The following is a 16,663-nucleotide window of genomic DNA, read 5'->3' as shown; positions in this document are numbered from 1 at the left end:
TCTTAACAACTTCACTCAACTAATGGAAGAAGTTCAGAAGTGTTTAACATGCTGTATGTTATAACTGCTCCGTTCAAGGTTACAGGCTCCAGAGGTGATTATTGCAGACATAAATAATGAAACGTTAATGAATTTTGACGCTTTAATGAGTATGAGTAATACATTGCGTACAAATGGCTAAAAGCATACTGCCCTAAAGCCTCTTGGCTGCAATACTGTTTTTAGTTTAACATAGTTTAACCCTAACTAGTAAGCAGAGGCTATATTAAACCTTTCCAACTGTCGATCACGGTCATATGGGACCCGAGGTTAAAAGCAATAAGGATTACAAAACTCTAACGTGCACAATTAGAGCTGATATCTGTTAATAAACCAGAAAGAATAAGAAGAAGAATTCAATCCAATTGTAATTTAACTCTAATTACAAGAAAATGGACTTGATTCAAAAGTACTACAGCAACAAACATGTTTCTGATGTATATCTAAATGTAAACAAGCTGCATTCACAATGAAATAGTTGGTTTGAAATGAGATGATGTACAATCCTCTGATGATCAGGATTATGGCTGCATGTGACCCCCCCACTGGCCTTAAGAGACCGTAACGCAAAGATTACAAGAAAAGAGCTGTACATACAACTCTTCTTCCTCGCTGCTGCTGGACTCAGCAAACAGGTCTCCGTGTGGAGAGACTTGAGCCTCTGGGCTCACGGTCCTGGATGTGGACCTGACGCCGATGAGGGCAGGGCTGTGGCTGAGGCCGAGCAGGACGGAAACCTGGCCTCCGCGAAGCAGCCGTGCACAGCAGACATGTGTGTCCAGGGACAACACGGACAGGACGCTGCAGGCCTCCAGGTCCCACAGGCTCAGCCGCCCTGGATTAGCAACACAGAAAGTCACTGTTGCACATGGAGAGAGTCTGCTGTGTATGATATGATAGTGAAAATAATATATGTTCTTAGAATGATTATTTTGTATCATTTTTTGGGGGGTGAAATGTTATAATCCTGAAGATTGTAAGGCCTGGAGGATATGGCAACACCTGTGGTTACTGGTGGTTACGGCAAGTGTTTTTAACAATAAAGGTCCCAGAGTTGCTTTAGAAGCAGGCAGCAACCTGAATGCTGAAGTGCCTTAAACCTGCATTCTTTCTAATGGCCATCAGGGGGCGACTCCTAAAGAAAGTAGCCTTTAATACAATGGTCATGTACATACCAGGGGTTTCTCCGACTAAGGAACTACATAGTTGAGTCTAGTCGCCTCCCCCAGCTGATTTTAGAGCCATTTTAACCAAATGAAAAAGTAAAACCAGACTATGTCACCCAGCAAGGGGCTGCGTTGGTAATCCTGGTAGATTACTTTTGTAACATGAAAAGTGTATTCCTCCGTGACAAAAGATAAAACAACTCTAAGAATTTTGTTGTAAATTCTTATGGTAGTAAACTCCAGGCTGAGTATTATAAAGCCTCTGTGCAAACCTTCAAACGTTTGCATCTGTTACTCAAACTGGAGTTCCTGGATCAGATTTCGTGTCTCAACGGTACCTGACACAACATGCTCCCATGTTGTTTTAACTCGAGGCTGTTTTTAGTCTGAACAACCCGCTAATGTTCATGCTCTCTGGTCCCCAGAGGACTGAAGAAGCCTGCAAAAACCTTTTTGGCATATGAAGGGTAGCTTTAACTAATGGAAAGTTATGGTGAAAAAGTTCCACATAATCACAATTTGAATCCTGTGAGGGAGAGAAAATGATTATATCGGGAGGCAACAGATTCTGATGACATGATCAGATCGGAAGTTAAATGTTTCTTTTGATTCAGAGAGAAATCACATTTAGTATTATAGTCTGCTCAACCAAATTGCAATAAACCCAGCAGTCACTTCAGCTCTCAGCGTTATTTTCTTCTTGACTTAAGAATGAGACTGATGAATTCCATTTACCTCTTTTAATACAAAAGCACTGATTTCCCTTTCTTGAAAGTGTGAAAGCATGACACCTTAATGTGAAAGAAACAGTTGTTTTTAGCACCAGCGTGTGAAGACAAACACACACCGCAGTCACATGACTGATGCCCTAATAAATCCTTCCACTTCTTTATAGGAGCTTTTAATAACTTCCAGTTGTGTTTCACACCTGACAGTAGGATGGCTCTGGTTCCTCCCTCTGTCACGTAAAGCTGACTGGAGACTTCTATCGACAGGTTCCCACAGATGCTCCTGTAGCTCCTCTTGAAGCACCTTCAGTCTGGCAGGGCAAACATTGACAACACTAATTATATAGAACGTTAAAGCATTTTCACATCTACACATTTAAAACAGAGTACATAATCCACTAGTGGATTTGGGGGCGACCGTGACTTACTGGGTAGAGAGGGTTGTCCCCCAACCGCAAGGTCACCGGTTCGATCCTCGGCTGCACCGTGTCCCTGAGCAAGACACTGAACCCCTAACTGCTCCCCGGGCGCCTGCATGGGCAGCCCACTGCTCCCTATATACACAGGGATGGGTCAAATGCAGAGAATAATTTCCCCACTGTGGGACTAATAAAGGAATGTTTCTTCTTAGTGGGTTTGTTATTCTATTAAAACATCAGTGGAACACAATGGCAGGGTGATGAGCATCATTATCTTGTGTTTTGAAGTATATATTGCAGAAAGAGAAGGCTGGACTAACCTGTTCTCCTGGTAAATATGAATCTGTTTATTAAGTGTGTGAATGGCATAAGCTCATAGAAGCTTTTTCTGGAGCTTTCAACCCCATCTCACGGTCTTCCTTGGCGAGTGGAGGTTGCTTACTTTTCATGAAAGTGGCTGAGTTGCCGTTACATGACTGTGATGGACCAGCTGAGGCTTTGAAGAGCCTAGATGACGGCTTCAGCTCCTCATGGGTAAGGGCTCACTTATGGCAATGTAAAGTGGTGAAAATACTCCACTTAAAGGTGCAGTGTGTAGCATTTGCCGGCATCTAGCGGTAAGGCAGCAGATTGCAACCATCTGAAACTTCTCCCATGTGCCCAGTGTGTAGGAGAACCCGCTCATATTCTTATTTCTTATTTTGAAGAGGTTCTCTACTTTGCTCTTGTGCTGACACTCCGGTCTGTTTCTCTAACCTCCGTCTGCTGTAGTAATACCCAGACGATGGAGAAATACCTCATACAACCACCGTTCAAAACATCAAAACTATCCCTTTATACTAGCATGGAGATGAAAAGGTCTTTATGCTAGCTTAACATAGCATCAGAATGATCAGTCCAGCCTGACCATATTGACAGTTACAAAGAAATTAGCATCGCTAGGCAACAGCCTGGGTCCATTTTTACTTAGTGTCAACTTATGCCATTCATATACTCTGCAGCAACAACTATAAGCTACTCATATAGTCCTTGCACTGCAGCAGGAAATACACTGGGTCATACTTGGAATTTACAACTGTGAAATGGTCTCTAAAGAACGTCCTTGTTCCAGCTGCATGGTACCACACAGACATGAGACTGATATCTAACGCAGGATAAAAACAGGAACTTTACTTTTACTTTCCAGAACTTTTCAAAACCAGAGTAACAAGGTGCTTCACAGATATACATAAAATGCAGTACCATAAGATACAACAAGATTTTCAGGGAGCAGCCAAATAGATAAATTAAACAAGATATGAAGAAAAGCATAAAAGTTGAGTTTCAATCGGAGTATTAAAATGAGGAAAAGTAATCCTAAATGTGTGTTTTGAGATAGTTGTCAGAGGTCTACGGTTCAGTGTCATCAGTGCTGAAAGGTGAACACATGTACCTGTTGCTCCCTGTGACCCCAAAGACAACTCTGTCTGCGTTGTCTGTGACGGCTACACAGCAAGCTCCAGCCTCGTTGCTCAGTCTTTTCATCACCTGAAAGAAATAGTGTAGACTAAAACACTGAAAACTGAAAATGTAAGCGCATAGTTCAAGTTGTAACCGTTCCCCCGTGCAGGTCCCACAGCGTGACGCAGCGGCCATCACCTGGTCAGCACCAGGTGATGGCCGCTGTAGGTCACGGCTGCAGTGTGGAGGCTCAGCTCTGACGTTTTATCCTCCAGGGTGTGGAGGTGTTCCTGCTGAGTCACGCTGAAGACATTGAGGTGGTGAGCAAAGTAAGAGCACACCACCACCTACAAAATAAAGAGTGTAGCGGTCAGTAATGCAACTTACTTACTTAGAGAAACTTCATGTAAAAAAACTTCACATTTTTATATATTTTTATTATAATCGTCATTTACATCAGGTACATATACAGTATATGAAACTGAACCTCTGCATTTAACCCATCCTTAGCATATTAGGAGCAGTGGGCTGCTGTAAAGGCCGTGCTCCACTCTGACTGGTCAAGTTCCACACGTACACCGTCCCAGCCCTGATGGAGCGGCACACAGCGAACCTGCCAGCAGAGGGAGCCAGACTCCATCAGAAGAGGATGTTACAACAATACTAATCTGGACTGTATGGTGTCTCGAAAATGCTCCTAAACAAAATAAATTAGAAAGAGTTTGCCCCACATTCTATTCTCCTCAGGGTGCCAATAAGTCAAAGCAAAATTATAATTACTCACTGATACCAAGCACATACAGTTTGGTGTCAGATTTGGGACAGAGCGAATTATGAGCAAATTATTTCGGCTCATGGGGTCGTGACATTTTCTTCAGCCTCTGTCTGGAACCTGCTGTATAATAAATAAGACATTGGAATCTGTCTTTCTACAGTAGTAGATACAAAGTACAGATAGTCAAAAGTAATACCTGACTGAAATGTTGCATTTATGATTTATCGAGTTAATTAAAAGGTCAGATCCCACAGCCGGAGGTGCTTCTCTCCGCTGCAGATCCTGTAATGGGAAAATATGTCATAGTCTCATGTGAAGGTTTAAAGAATGTAAGTCCTAAAAGAGCAGACACCAAACTGTAGTTTCAGTAGATGACTTTAATTAGTTTAGTATCCAGGTGTCTTGTTATCTGTTATCATTGTGCACTGTTTCTTTCTTCTTCGTAAGACAGAGACACAGAGAGGCCTTGATTAACAGAGATCCTCTGTTTGAAATACTTTTGACTTCCTTTGCAGACGCGTTATCTGAAGTTGTAAAGGCGTAAACCTTTGCATGCAGATATGATGTGTGAGGGTAAAAAATGTCTGTTCTGTCTCTGCAATGGTCATTTTAAAAATGTCACAGTGGCTTCAAAGGAAGCATCTGCTGTGTGTTTAAACTGTTTATTGTAAGGCAGACTGTGAACAAAGGGATTTGTAAACAGGAGATAAAGCATCTTCCTGACTGTCTTAAATGAAGTATACTAAGGCTCGAAGGATGACCTGCCTTTTATTGTGTTCTTTGTGTATTCTTGTTAGCTAAGCAGATAACAGGAAGCTGTCTGAGCATAAATGTCCATGCATTGTGACTGTTGGGTAGATCACTCTTCCAGATCACTGCAATGTGTCTGTGAGACTGTTCTCTTTGCTTGCAAGCAAATAAATTGACTTTACAAACCTTGATCGTTCATCAAAACTCTGTTTTACTTTATATTGATAGAAAACCTCAACTTTCTTCTCCCGACTAGTCATAAGAAATATTCCACAACAATCCCCAGGCAGAAACACAGGCCTGAAGGGAAAGGACAATGTTAACATAGCAAACATAGCTCCTCTGAGCTCTGTAGGCATTAGATCACATGTTGGGTGTGGTCTAGTCCAACACACCAGATGTACACTGTGGGTATAAGCCTACAATTGGCTGCCTATCCCCTCTTCTGCTATCTGCGCTATCTATTCTGCAAGGGAACTGTCGCTGCATCCCGGGCTTAGCGCCGCCAAAGACGGCTGTGATTGGTTCCAGAAATACAAACAGGCCACAGTGTTCCCCCTCTACCAGAATGATAACTGTGGAGAATAGGTGTGGTCTGTTCATGTACACAGATCACATGACACAGTGCAGTTGGGCCATTGTGTAAAGCTGGAAGTGTTAGTCTCTCTGTCCCCCTGCAACACAAAAACTGTTCACATTACTAAAAAGAATATTTGATCTTTTATGAAATACTGCAATTATTACAAGCTAAATACACACGTGTGTATATAATATCCTGTAACACTGGAACTATCTATACGAGTATAGTATAAATATTACCATAGGGGCTCACTAGAAACCTTCCACACTCGTCCAATGAATGGAGAGAATATAAAATATAGCTGTTAATGGATTAACTCAATTTAAGAAAAACAAACGATCATAGTGGAAACATCAAATTCCAAAATCAGGAATAATTCCAGCAAAACAGTAACAAGGAAACGGTTTCCCGCCTCAAATACATGTTTCATAGTTTACAGTCAGTCACACCTGCTCATTCCACATGAAATATGCTCTAGTTATTAAAGATGTTATACTTTACTGATACAGCATTTAGCTCGTGTATTGAGAATGTGGCAGAAACATTTAGCTTTGTTCAGCACAGATATGCTGTTCATTACAACTGGGAGAAAAATGAGTTTCCACATCAACATGTAGTCTTTCAGCAGTTGTGTTTTTCTGGTCTGTAACCAGTATTTTAGTAATTTGAGGCCATTAGTAAACATCCCCTCAGTGCCACACTTCTAACCAGCCTCTAAAATAAATACTGAAAACTGTTTCTGATTTATTTACCTACCGTTTCAAACTTAAATTCTGAGCCCACCGGTTTCTAATCTGTTGTGAAAATATTCACATTTGTTTTATTCGGTCATGGGTTTTCTGACTTTCTGAGCTTTAAAGCAGCTGATGTCCATCCTCGCCCAAAGCTCTCATGACTTCAGAGCAAAGTCTGCAGCTCTAAAGACGATGAGATGCTCACAGACAGACCTGCTGCAGGAGAAACTACTCGCATCAATCAGTCACTCTCACTCTCCCACATCTCACACAATTCAAACCAAATGTAAATGACATCATCAGACAAACAGCAGACCAATTACGTTTTTATTTATATACATCTACATATATAAAAATGTTTTTCAGTTCAAATTTAAATCAGGAAAGAAAACGTTTGTCAAAAAATGAAAATGGTGACATTTTGCGTGTTGTTAAAAACTTCTCTGCACTTCGACACATCCAACATGTTTTAGCTCCAGTGCCTGACCGCTGCGCCTCATCTCATGAAAACATGGCAGTGACAGCAAGTATCTCACGCACACTCCTGATGGATGACTGAGCAGACGCTAACAGAAGCCCATGATGGTGTTCCTCTTCACTTGGCTGCATCCCACCAACACATAAAACACAACAAGGGCTTCCAATCATTCAGCTCTAAGTCTCAGTGTGGCTGGAACTGTGAGTGTGTGTGTGTGAGTGTGAGTGTGTGTGTGTGTGAGTGTGTGTGTGAGTGTGTGTGTGTGCGTGCGAGCGAGAGAGAGAGACCTGAAGTCCACCGTTACCCAGCCTGCTTTGGTTCTCAGGGGGACAGCAGCCATGTTGAGTGTTACATGTTGAAGATGAAGGATGTGAAGGCATCTTGCCAGGAGCAGCAGCATCAACAGGCTGCACTGAGTTCAGTCTTCACTGCGCCTCCTTGTAACAAAGCAGCACCGGACGGCTGCTCTCGGGCCTATTCGTCATCTTTTCCTCCCGTTCTACTCAACTGCAAGAGGAAACCGGGACAAAGAGTGAGACGTGGCATCGTGCGAGGGATCTGAAAGAACTTTTTATTCAGATGGTTTTCACTTACATGCTGGAGGATCGTCAGGCAGAGGGGACGGAGGAGAGAAAGACAATTGAATCAAAAGGTTCGTGATGAAAGTCACTGCAGGCTTCAAACTGAATAAGTGCACCACCTCGTGGAGAGAAGGTAAACGTCACCTACTTTGATAACGTCAGCCCAGTTCCAACCTCTTGGCAATTCCCCTTTGTTATCTGAAAGCAGAAATCATAAGGACGTGTTGTCATTTTTCATGGATATAAAATGTGGGGGTGAATGTTCAGGAAATGTAGATAAAACGATGCACTGCACGCCTTCATTTAAAGAAAGAATGCAGGAAACTAAAAGAGGTTTTCTATGGGGTTCAAGTCAGGCGACTGTGACGGCCGCTCTAGAATCTTCCAGGACTTTTTCTGGAACCAAGCCTTGGTGGACTTTGAGGTATGCTTTATTGAATCCATCTTGCCCTCCACACGCTGCAGGTTTCCAGCACCAGAAGATGCAAAGCAGCCCCAGAGCATCACCGAGCCACCGCCATGCTTCACTGTAGCAGGGTGTTCTTCTCAGCGTATGCTTCGTTCTTCCTCCTCCAGACATCCCGCTGATCCATGGGCCCGAAAAGTTCCAGTTGTGTTTCATCGCTCCACAGAACAGAATCCCAAAACTTCTGTGGCTTATTGATATGGTTCTGAGCATTTTGGAGCCGACTTTTCTCGTGCTTTTGGGTCAGTAGTGGTGTACGTCTCGGAGACCTTCAGTGTTTAGGATGCAGCTTACTGTGGAAATTGAAACCTGTGTCTGCTGCCACCAAGTCTTGCTGCAGGTCTTTTGCAGTCACTCGAGGGTTTTTGGCCACCTGCCTCCTCAGAAATCTGGTGGCATCCGTTGATAGCTTCCTCTTTCTGCCACGTCCAGGAAGTGTCGCCAGTGTTCCTTTAACTTTGAACTTGCAAACTATGCTTCTAACGGTATCTCTAGGAACATTCAGTGCCTTTGCTATCTTTTTGTATCCTTTTCCTTGTTCGTGCAAGGCAATGATCTCTGCTCTTAACCTTTTGGACAATTCTCTTGACTTACCCGTATTTCTGATACACAATCAAACAGAACGGGCTAAGATCCCTCAGAGCTGATCTCTGGCTATACATCATGTTGGAATCAGGTCATAACAGCAGAAGGTTTCTCTACTAAGTACTACATACGCTTGTCATGAAGGGCTTGAATCAGACTGCAGTAGTCATTAAAAGTGTCATTGTGTGTTAAATGAAGAGGAACCACTTGTAGTAGTAGTTGTGTTGAGCTATTTAAATTGTCCTTGTTTGAGTTGTTTATTGAAAACAGCTGAAAGTCTGTAAATGTTGCCAATAAACCTAATTTGCAACGGGAGTTGAATCATTTTGAATACTTTTGGGGATCTACCTGTTCTGTTGATGATCCTCTTCTTCTGAGATTTAGTCAGCTGCTCCTTCTTCTCCTTCTTCTTGCCTGTTGAGGCGGCGTCGCTGCTGGACGTCTGCAACAACAACAAGTTATTTTGTCTGATGACTTTTGTTTAACAATCATTCAATTACAAGGCTCTTCTGACCTGAGGGGAGGAAAAAACAGCACAAAACCAGCAAAGAAGATGTCCCACAACATCAATGACGATCGCTCTCTGGGGTTGTGCAGCTATCGGGGCTTGGTACCAAAAATGGACCCAAAACACAGGACTTTGAAACTGTACTGATGTATTTATTCAGAGAGATGAACCATACTGACCACAGCGGTGACTACAGGCTTGTGGTTCTCCATGAGGGCCCCCTGGTTCTCCTTGGCCCACTCGAACAGAGTATACATCATGGCGGTGCCCAGGTTGGCCTCCACCTGCTCCTCCAGCTTTGACAGGATCAGCTGCTTGGTCCCTGCAGAGCTGTCGTTAGATCAGAGTAAAGGAAAGAAACATAATGACCATCAACAACAAACCAATTCTACTTACATTTGACCGCTTTCAGGCAGATAAATAACTCATGGATTTAGTATTCCTTTCATGTTGTACAGAAATCGGAATAAATTAAATGTAAAATACTTAAATAATTGAAAACATTTTGGAAACCTTCTTTTTGCTATTTGGTGTCAACATGTTCTGATTTCTGAAAAGAAACAGCAGTGTGCTTGCAACTTACATTCTGTTGTTGAAAAAGGCATCTAGGGAGATCTGCGGGGCCGTCTCAGGGTACATCTCAGGCCATGTGAGGTCCAGGATGAAGGCTTTGGTGTCCTCACGGTCTCCTATCTGTCATAGCACATTGAAATAGAAGGTAAGACAAAGTACAGTTTATGCTTTCATTTGATGGATGTCCTTTTGGAACAATGTGTCCGGGAGGCACAGGTCTAGTACAGGGGACAGTACAGAATACAGTACAGGGGACAGTACAGGGGACAGGGGACAGTACAGAATACAGTACAGGGGACAGTACAGAGGACAGTACAGGGGACAGTACAGAATACAGTACAGGGGACAGTACAGAGGACAGTACAGAGGACAGGGGACAGTACAGGGGACAGGAGACAGTACTCACCCTAAACTGAAAGGAAACTGGAGAGATTTCCTTGAAACACTCATCCCCCTCATAGATGGAGCGAAGAGCCTCCAGCTCCATCTATGTTTGAAGAAGAGAGAGAGAGAGATAGAGAGACACAGGAGGTTAGTCAGATAGAAGAAGTTCATTACATCTTTACAATTAATAATTACAATAAATTACATTAATTACAGCTTGTCCTTACACCGAACACCATGACGACATGTCATTAAATCGGTATACATGTGATCCTCCAGACATTCACCGACTACCGGTGAATTCAACCTTTCACTTGCTGAAGCCATCTGCTACCTCACTTATTAGTCAGATGGCTGAGGTATAACACCGACATCTAACTATAATGTTTGACAGTTAACGGTTACACCGGATGGATTCAAGGCCGTTTTGTAATCAGAAACGGTCTTGATCTCAGGTTTATGTGGCACGTGTTCCTCCATATATTTAAACACACTTAACTTGGCAAACGTCTGAATGGAGTTTGGCGAACCATTTACTCAGCACGAGCTGATCAGGGCTCAACAACAGATACAAAGTCATCGGACTCTCCGGGCCGAGCTCTTTCTCATCACATAAACGCCGACACCTGACCTGTTTCGATGTGTACCGAGAAGAAGAGCCCAGCTAAGCTCGTCAACCTAGACTAACGTTATCATGCTAGCAGTCATGCTAGTCTCCGGTAGTTAGCAGCTAGCAGCAGCGGCTAACAGCAGCTAGCAGCAGCGGCTAACAGCAGCTAGCAGCAGCGGCTAACAGCGGCTAACAGCAGCTAGCAGCAGCGGCTAGCCTGCTACTGCAGCATCACGCATCGTACCTCCTGATCCTCGTTAGCCGTCATGGTTTCCTTCTCTTCCTGTAGGATACTCTCTGTGTAGAGTTTATACGAGTCCCACAGTCAACAACCCATTTCGCTTGTTAAAACTATGATAATAATTTCACAACTTCCCCAGTTAGTACAGCTATTGCCACCATGTTACACGCATGCGCAGTTAGGCTCTCTTCGTGAACTTTGAACCGCCTCATTAGTGGATGCAGTTTTAGTTTATAGTATCGTATTATGATAAATAAAAGACTACTATTCCATAGGAGCATTGTAATGTTTACTTCAATGTGACTAAAAACATTGACAAGCTACATGTGGAAATATGATAAATCGATGAATATTCAATATATAATTCAATTAGTGGCACAAATGGTTATGCTCATGGTCAGTTGGTAGCATATAATCTCTGATACATGACAATAATAAGGGTTGTGATACCAAAGAGTGTGCTACAGTTTCTTAGAAATGATATAACCAGTGGTTCAGCAGATACATTTGACCATAGCATATTCTTATTACTAAGTAAAGTGCTCAAATAAATACATCTGAAAAAGAATGTGAGATGTAACTATTGTAACTGTAACACTTTCCCATGGGAGATTATTTTGGCCATCCCATGATGGACCATTAAAATGGCATATATGATAAGAAATACTGGATATATTCAGTAAAACATGCGGGACATTTGGACTGCAAATTGAGTCATTTTCTTGTTAGTTTATTGAAATGTGTTCTGCATGGACTGGGGACAAGTCTGGGGGGAAATGTCTTTCTTACAAAGGCAACAAGATGTAAACGTTCTATGAAAATGACAAAAGAACAAGAGTGACTCAAAACAGAAATTTGAAAATGTGAAAAAAACAAAAACGCTTTTGGCAAGAGTCATTTGAATATGGCCCCAGTGTTAGATGTTTATTTACATTTTATTTCATTCATTTTTTTCTAGCTATTTATTTTTAAAACACTGGTTACATTCCTGGAATGAACAATTTGGGTTGTACACATGTTTTATGTTCTGCTATATCAACAAAGAAGACGAAGAGAATACAAGTTCATCTCTCGCAAACACTTTCTAAATAGAATTTCAAATCATGTGTAAAAGTAATCTTTTCTGTATGGGGAGCCAGTGGAGGGTTTGAAGGAGTGGGGTGATCTGATCTCTGGATGTTAACTTGTGGGTGATTTTGGTGGATGTGTCGTACAGGATGCTGTTGCAGTACTCGAGTTATGAGGCGATGAAGGCTGAGTGAGGATGAGTGTTTCAGCGACTGAGGAGGACAGGGAGGGGGCGTAGACGGGCAATGTTTTTGAGATGAAAGGAGGAGGTTTCATCTGCTTGTTTTTCTAAAAGGTGTCCATCTGTCTGAATGCAGCAATAGTGTCAAAGCATCAGCCAGTTCTTCACTTTTGCATGATTTCTCTCTTTATCTGCTAACTCGTTAACTTGTCATTCCAGATCATGTCATCCTCTCTCCAACCAGCCATCATGTCTCTCTCCTGATGACTTCTCTATGACCAACTTCACTTTTCTTAGTTGTGCTTTTGAGACCAGATGTTGGTATAGTGCGCTGTTACAAGTAGTTTCAATTTAGCATATTAATTTTGGATTATCTTTTAATTCAGTATTTTAAATCTTGACTTTCTATCTCATAATAGTATTTTAGGTTTTGTTATTTTTAAAATCTCATCTTTTCTGTCACATATGGGCTTCCATGCAGTGAAGTCTTGTGGTTTAAATCTTGTCTTTTTTTCTAAAAAATATTCTTTTTTACCTTTTGTAGCTTTTAAAAAACAACTTAATATTATAAGAATATTCTTTAAGAAATAATAATTATATTTGTGCTGTGAGGGGAGTGAATACTCAGCAGGTTGTAGTGGAAGACAAGAATGTTCTCCTGAAGGTTTTTCCGTATGTCTGTTTTGTACTATAATATTCTATAACCCTTTATATACGTTGTGTGTTAGCGGCTCCATCTACATAGACGGTTGGTGCAATACTCATAAAGTTACAGAGAGTAATTAGAGCCACCATGTAAAAGTAAATGAGCTTTGATGTACTAAACCAAAAGTACACAGTCTGATGAGAGTGTAATGTTAAACGCTAGCAGCACAACTCAGTGTGTGGGAAGCAGTGACGGTTTCCACTGTGCAGCTCCAGATGACACACGGTGTTTGAGTTGTGATTATGTTGATCCTCTGAGTTGTTCCCCTCAGGTGAAGAAGGTGGAGGAGGAGGATCAAGAGAGATGAAGAGAGATGAGTTCTCTGAGACGGTTCTGGCTTTCAGTGTTGGTGAATTCGTTTATTGCACTCTTGTGATAAGAGAGAAAGGTTTACTTTGTCAAAAGAGCCTGGGGAACTCAAGTGAACTTGTTCTGCTCCACATCATTGCTAGTTAAAAGACAAGAATCATATTTGTCCATTTTCCTATGTAAAAATATCGCAAAATGTCACAAATACAGACCAGCGGCAACAATGTGTTAGTCCATCTCTCAATACAGTCAGACTTCCCTAACCTGTCTGTGGCTCTCTCTCCAAGCACATTGGTTCCCAATGATGATGTCAATCTTTAAAGACAGCAAATGTATAGCTTCATTTGAAAGAAAAAGTCCTTAAACAGCTGGTCACTATCGTTTCTATAAAACATTACTCAAACAGGAGGAAATAGAGCATTTGTAGGGGGACTACTTTCAGTGGCGGATGAAGTCACACTTTGTGCTCTAGTGAGTATTCATGGCAGCAGGGCGGTGTTGGATTGAGTCTAAATAAACGACAGTGTCATTCAATCAACATGTCACCGAGTGCAACAATGTGTCTCATTGCTGTGCTTGTCATAGTTTTTGGACAACAATGGAGCTCTATGACACGGAGGAATCATACACACACAACACTTGTTGGTACGATAACTTCATTGATGCTTTGGATCTGCACATAACATTTGATATAAAGAAGAATATAGAAAATAATAACAATATTGATGATAATAATAATAATATTACACTGACACTGTAAGTCATGGTGGGGACCAAATGAACAGTCTGTTCTGTGTAAATAAAAACACATCTAAAGTTGAGCTGAATGAATATCAGGCTTCAGCAGTTGATCAGTTTGCCATGTTGAATGGGTCTCCTGCAGTGTTGTTTTCGTTGTTTGTTTTTTAATAATTTGGATTTATCATGTTTCATTTATCATTTATGTGTTCAGTTATATTTTCTGTGAATGTTATTTTGCTGGGTTAAAAGTAGAACAATTTGAACATGCTGACACTAAAAATACTGGAATGAGCTTTGAAAATAGCCACAATGTGTAGTCAGTGAAGGTAAAATATGAAATGTTATTTTATTAGACCAGGTTGCTCATGGCACCATCAAAAAGAGGGGGGTTATATATAAAGTGAGCATAACTACAGAAGACATACAGTTCATTTGTTTGCATCACATTTTCTTTAACGGGACTTTTGAATTCATTTGACCCAAAACAAGGACCGTGGATCCCCCAATATTTACATTGGAGTCACATTAGGGGATCTCTTTGAAGCCAGTATGGACAGGAAGAATTATTACAGTCATTTCAATGTGCAATCTTGCAACTTGATCTAATTGTTTGCCATGTGCCGATTCTGTGAAACTCTTTCAAACTGAGGAGTTAGATCAAACAAAATGAAAGGCAACCCAAATGCTCCAAATCGCTGATCTTGCACTTTAAAGATGTGTACTAAAAGGACATCAGTTAGAATGTTGTATGTTCTCAAAGTGCTGTCTATTCACGTTTTTAGCTTTTTTGCAGTTGATCCAGCTTTCAGCGTGTAGAGATTTGAATTGATATTTTCCTCAGTATCATCATCATAATCTCCATGTTTACTGTTGGAAAAATCAAATGACTAATGAATGTTTTTACGTTTGCAAAGGCCTGTGTCAATCTTCACACAGGAGTTCTCAGCTGTGTTCTTCATTAAGTGTCTCTGTTGCCTTTCGTAATGGCTATCTCCTCTGCTTGTTTACTTGTGACCGGGCGTCAAGGGACGATAGTAAATCTGTTGTGTTCACGTCAGTATATACGTAGGCTGATTTGCAACCATGACGTCTTCCGATTAGGAGAATGTAACCCTTTAACAGAACGAATTGTCCAAAAGTGTGTTATCTGTAAGTGTCCAGAACATATGCAGATTACTCTGTGCAAACGTACTCTGTGCAAACGTACTCGCCTGTTTAGTATAAATATCAGAGACTCAGAGACAGACCTCTAGCAGCATTGATGCATAACCTGTTTGTGATTCAACTCTGTTCCTTCTCGCAAGAATAAATGTCCTGTTGAATGATTTTTACATCGGCCTCGAGTGAATTCTTCTAACATTTACTGTCGGATTGCTACGTTTGTGCTCGTTTGCTTCTCTTAAATCCCTCGAATGAGTGTCTCAGAATCCTGACTTGACTCTGAATATGAAATGCATTGTAACAGCACAATGTCACACTGTATCAGAGAGGTGTTGATTCAGCTCTATTGTTTGGAGGCTGGAGTTTGTTGGTGCTGTTGTATTGGACTGCATTATGTTGGAGTATGTTTAGTACCTTTATTTGGAGTGAAGGCAGACATGTCTGCATGTTGAGGCTACAGGAGAGAATGGCCACCATGCTCTGCCTTTATAGGAAAGTACTGTTCAGTGGCACAAGTGGGCGCCAAGAGCTTCATCTTCAGAAAGTGAACACAGTGTGGAGGACTGGCTGCCTGAACCTTCAGCGCTATCTCTCTCTGTTGAATGTGTTCATGCTCACACAAACTCTAACCATCATTAATGTGGACAAGCAATGTGCACAAAAGTGAATTATTCAAATTCAAGACCCCAAAGTTTTTAAAGATAACAAATATCATTAATGCACAAATAGAATATTTCCATTTGTTGCGATGGCAAAATATGTGTCACAAATAACAGTTGTGATGCTGGATTAAGTCAATAACAAAGTGAATTTTCAAAACTGTTCATAAATGGTACAGTTGTGACACAGTAAACAATAAAAAAGTCTTGTCTTGTGAACTCATTTTTTAGGGTTGTACCATTAAATGGTGTTTACACATTCATATAACACTTTTAAAAAGGACAAATTTAGCAAAATAGGTACTTTTATTGTTCATACTTAAAGCTACTACAAAGAACTTTCACTTTGTAAAGATTTGGTCCCTGTGGACAGAAGCAGTAGTGTTTCAGAGCACTAGGGTCCGCTAGGCGAAGACTTGAGCAGCTCTCTGCCTCTGATTGGCTAGTCCTTGCTGCCTTCGTTGGTTGGTTGGGATCGGCTCAGGAATGAAGAGTGGTATTGGTTCGGGGTAGGGTCCGTATATCAGGTCAACCAGTCAGAGACACAGTGGGGCGTTTATTGGTAGTTTTGTTTTCACTCTTAGAGACCAAAACCCAGCAACTCTTTAGCTCTTTGATGCACTAGCAGCTAACTCGGTCTGCTGTTTGGTGGGCAGGTAGTTTACACACGTTTTATCACCGAACACAGAAATATTATTGACTAGTCCGGCTTTAAGATTTGTATTTTAAAGCCGCACTAATATTTTTAACTTTAATACTCTGAAGGCACAGAGCAATGTTA

At 41.4% G+C, this 16,663-nt stretch overlaps 1 protein-coding gene and 1 long non-coding RNA gene across 2 annotated transcripts; both read right to left on the bottom strand.

The window, feature by feature from the left end:
* Window positions 1-128: 128 nt before the first annotated feature.
* On the bottom strand, window positions 129-3,763 carry LOC142946121 (uncharacterized). Its single transcript, XR_012953002.1, has 3 exons — window positions 2,362-3,763; window positions 2,134-2,244; window positions 129-874 (listed from the first exon to the last, which is right to left on the bottom strand). It is a non-coding gene; the product is annotated as an uncharacterized LOC142946121 (long non-coding RNA).
* Window positions 3,764-6,940: 3,177 nt separating this feature from the next.
* rwdd (RWD domain containing 4) lies at window positions 6,941-11,249 on the bottom strand. Its single transcript, XM_076087225.1, has 7 exons — window positions 11,061-11,249; window positions 10,229-10,309; window positions 9,833-9,942; window positions 9,429-9,579; window positions 9,090-9,183; window positions 7,704-7,888; window positions 6,941-7,616 (listed from the first exon to the last, which is right to left on the bottom strand). The coding sequence occupies exons 1-6, from the start codon at window positions 11,082-11,084 to the stop codon at window positions 7,788-7,790; spliced, it is 561 nt and encodes a 186-aa protein (XP_075943340.1). The 5' UTR covers window positions 11,085-11,249; the 3' UTR covers window positions 6,941-7,616; window positions 7,704-7,787.
* Window positions 11,250-16,663: the final 5,414 nt, after the last annotated feature.

Source organism: Anarhichas minor, unplaced genomic scaffold, assembly GCF_050575085.1.
Source record: "Anarhichas minor isolate MPS153535 unplaced genomic scaffold, ASM5057508v1 ptg000009l, whole genome shotgun sequence".
In the NCBI taxonomy this organism is placed as follows: domain Eukaryota; kingdom Metazoa; phylum Chordata; class Actinopteri; order Perciformes; family Anarhichadidae; genus Anarhichas; species Anarhichas minor.
The sequence above is the reverse complement of the archived record's forward strand: the minus strand, read 5'-3'. Positions and strand labels throughout refer to the sequence as shown.

Bases quoted from the DNA above. Each gene is read 5' to 3' on its own strand.
- rwdd (XM_076087225.1), bottom strand. From the start codon at position 11,084: ATGACGGCTAACGAGGATCAGGAG. The intron at 9,943-10,228 runs GTGAGTACTGTC...GTGCTATGACAG, and splicing joins CAGTTTCCTTTCAGTTTAGG to ATAGGAGACCGTGAGGACAC. The intron at 9,184-9,428 runs GTCAGTATGGTT...TTGTTGTTGCAG, and splicing joins AGCCTGTAGTCACCGCTGTG to ACGTCCAGCAGCGACGCCGC.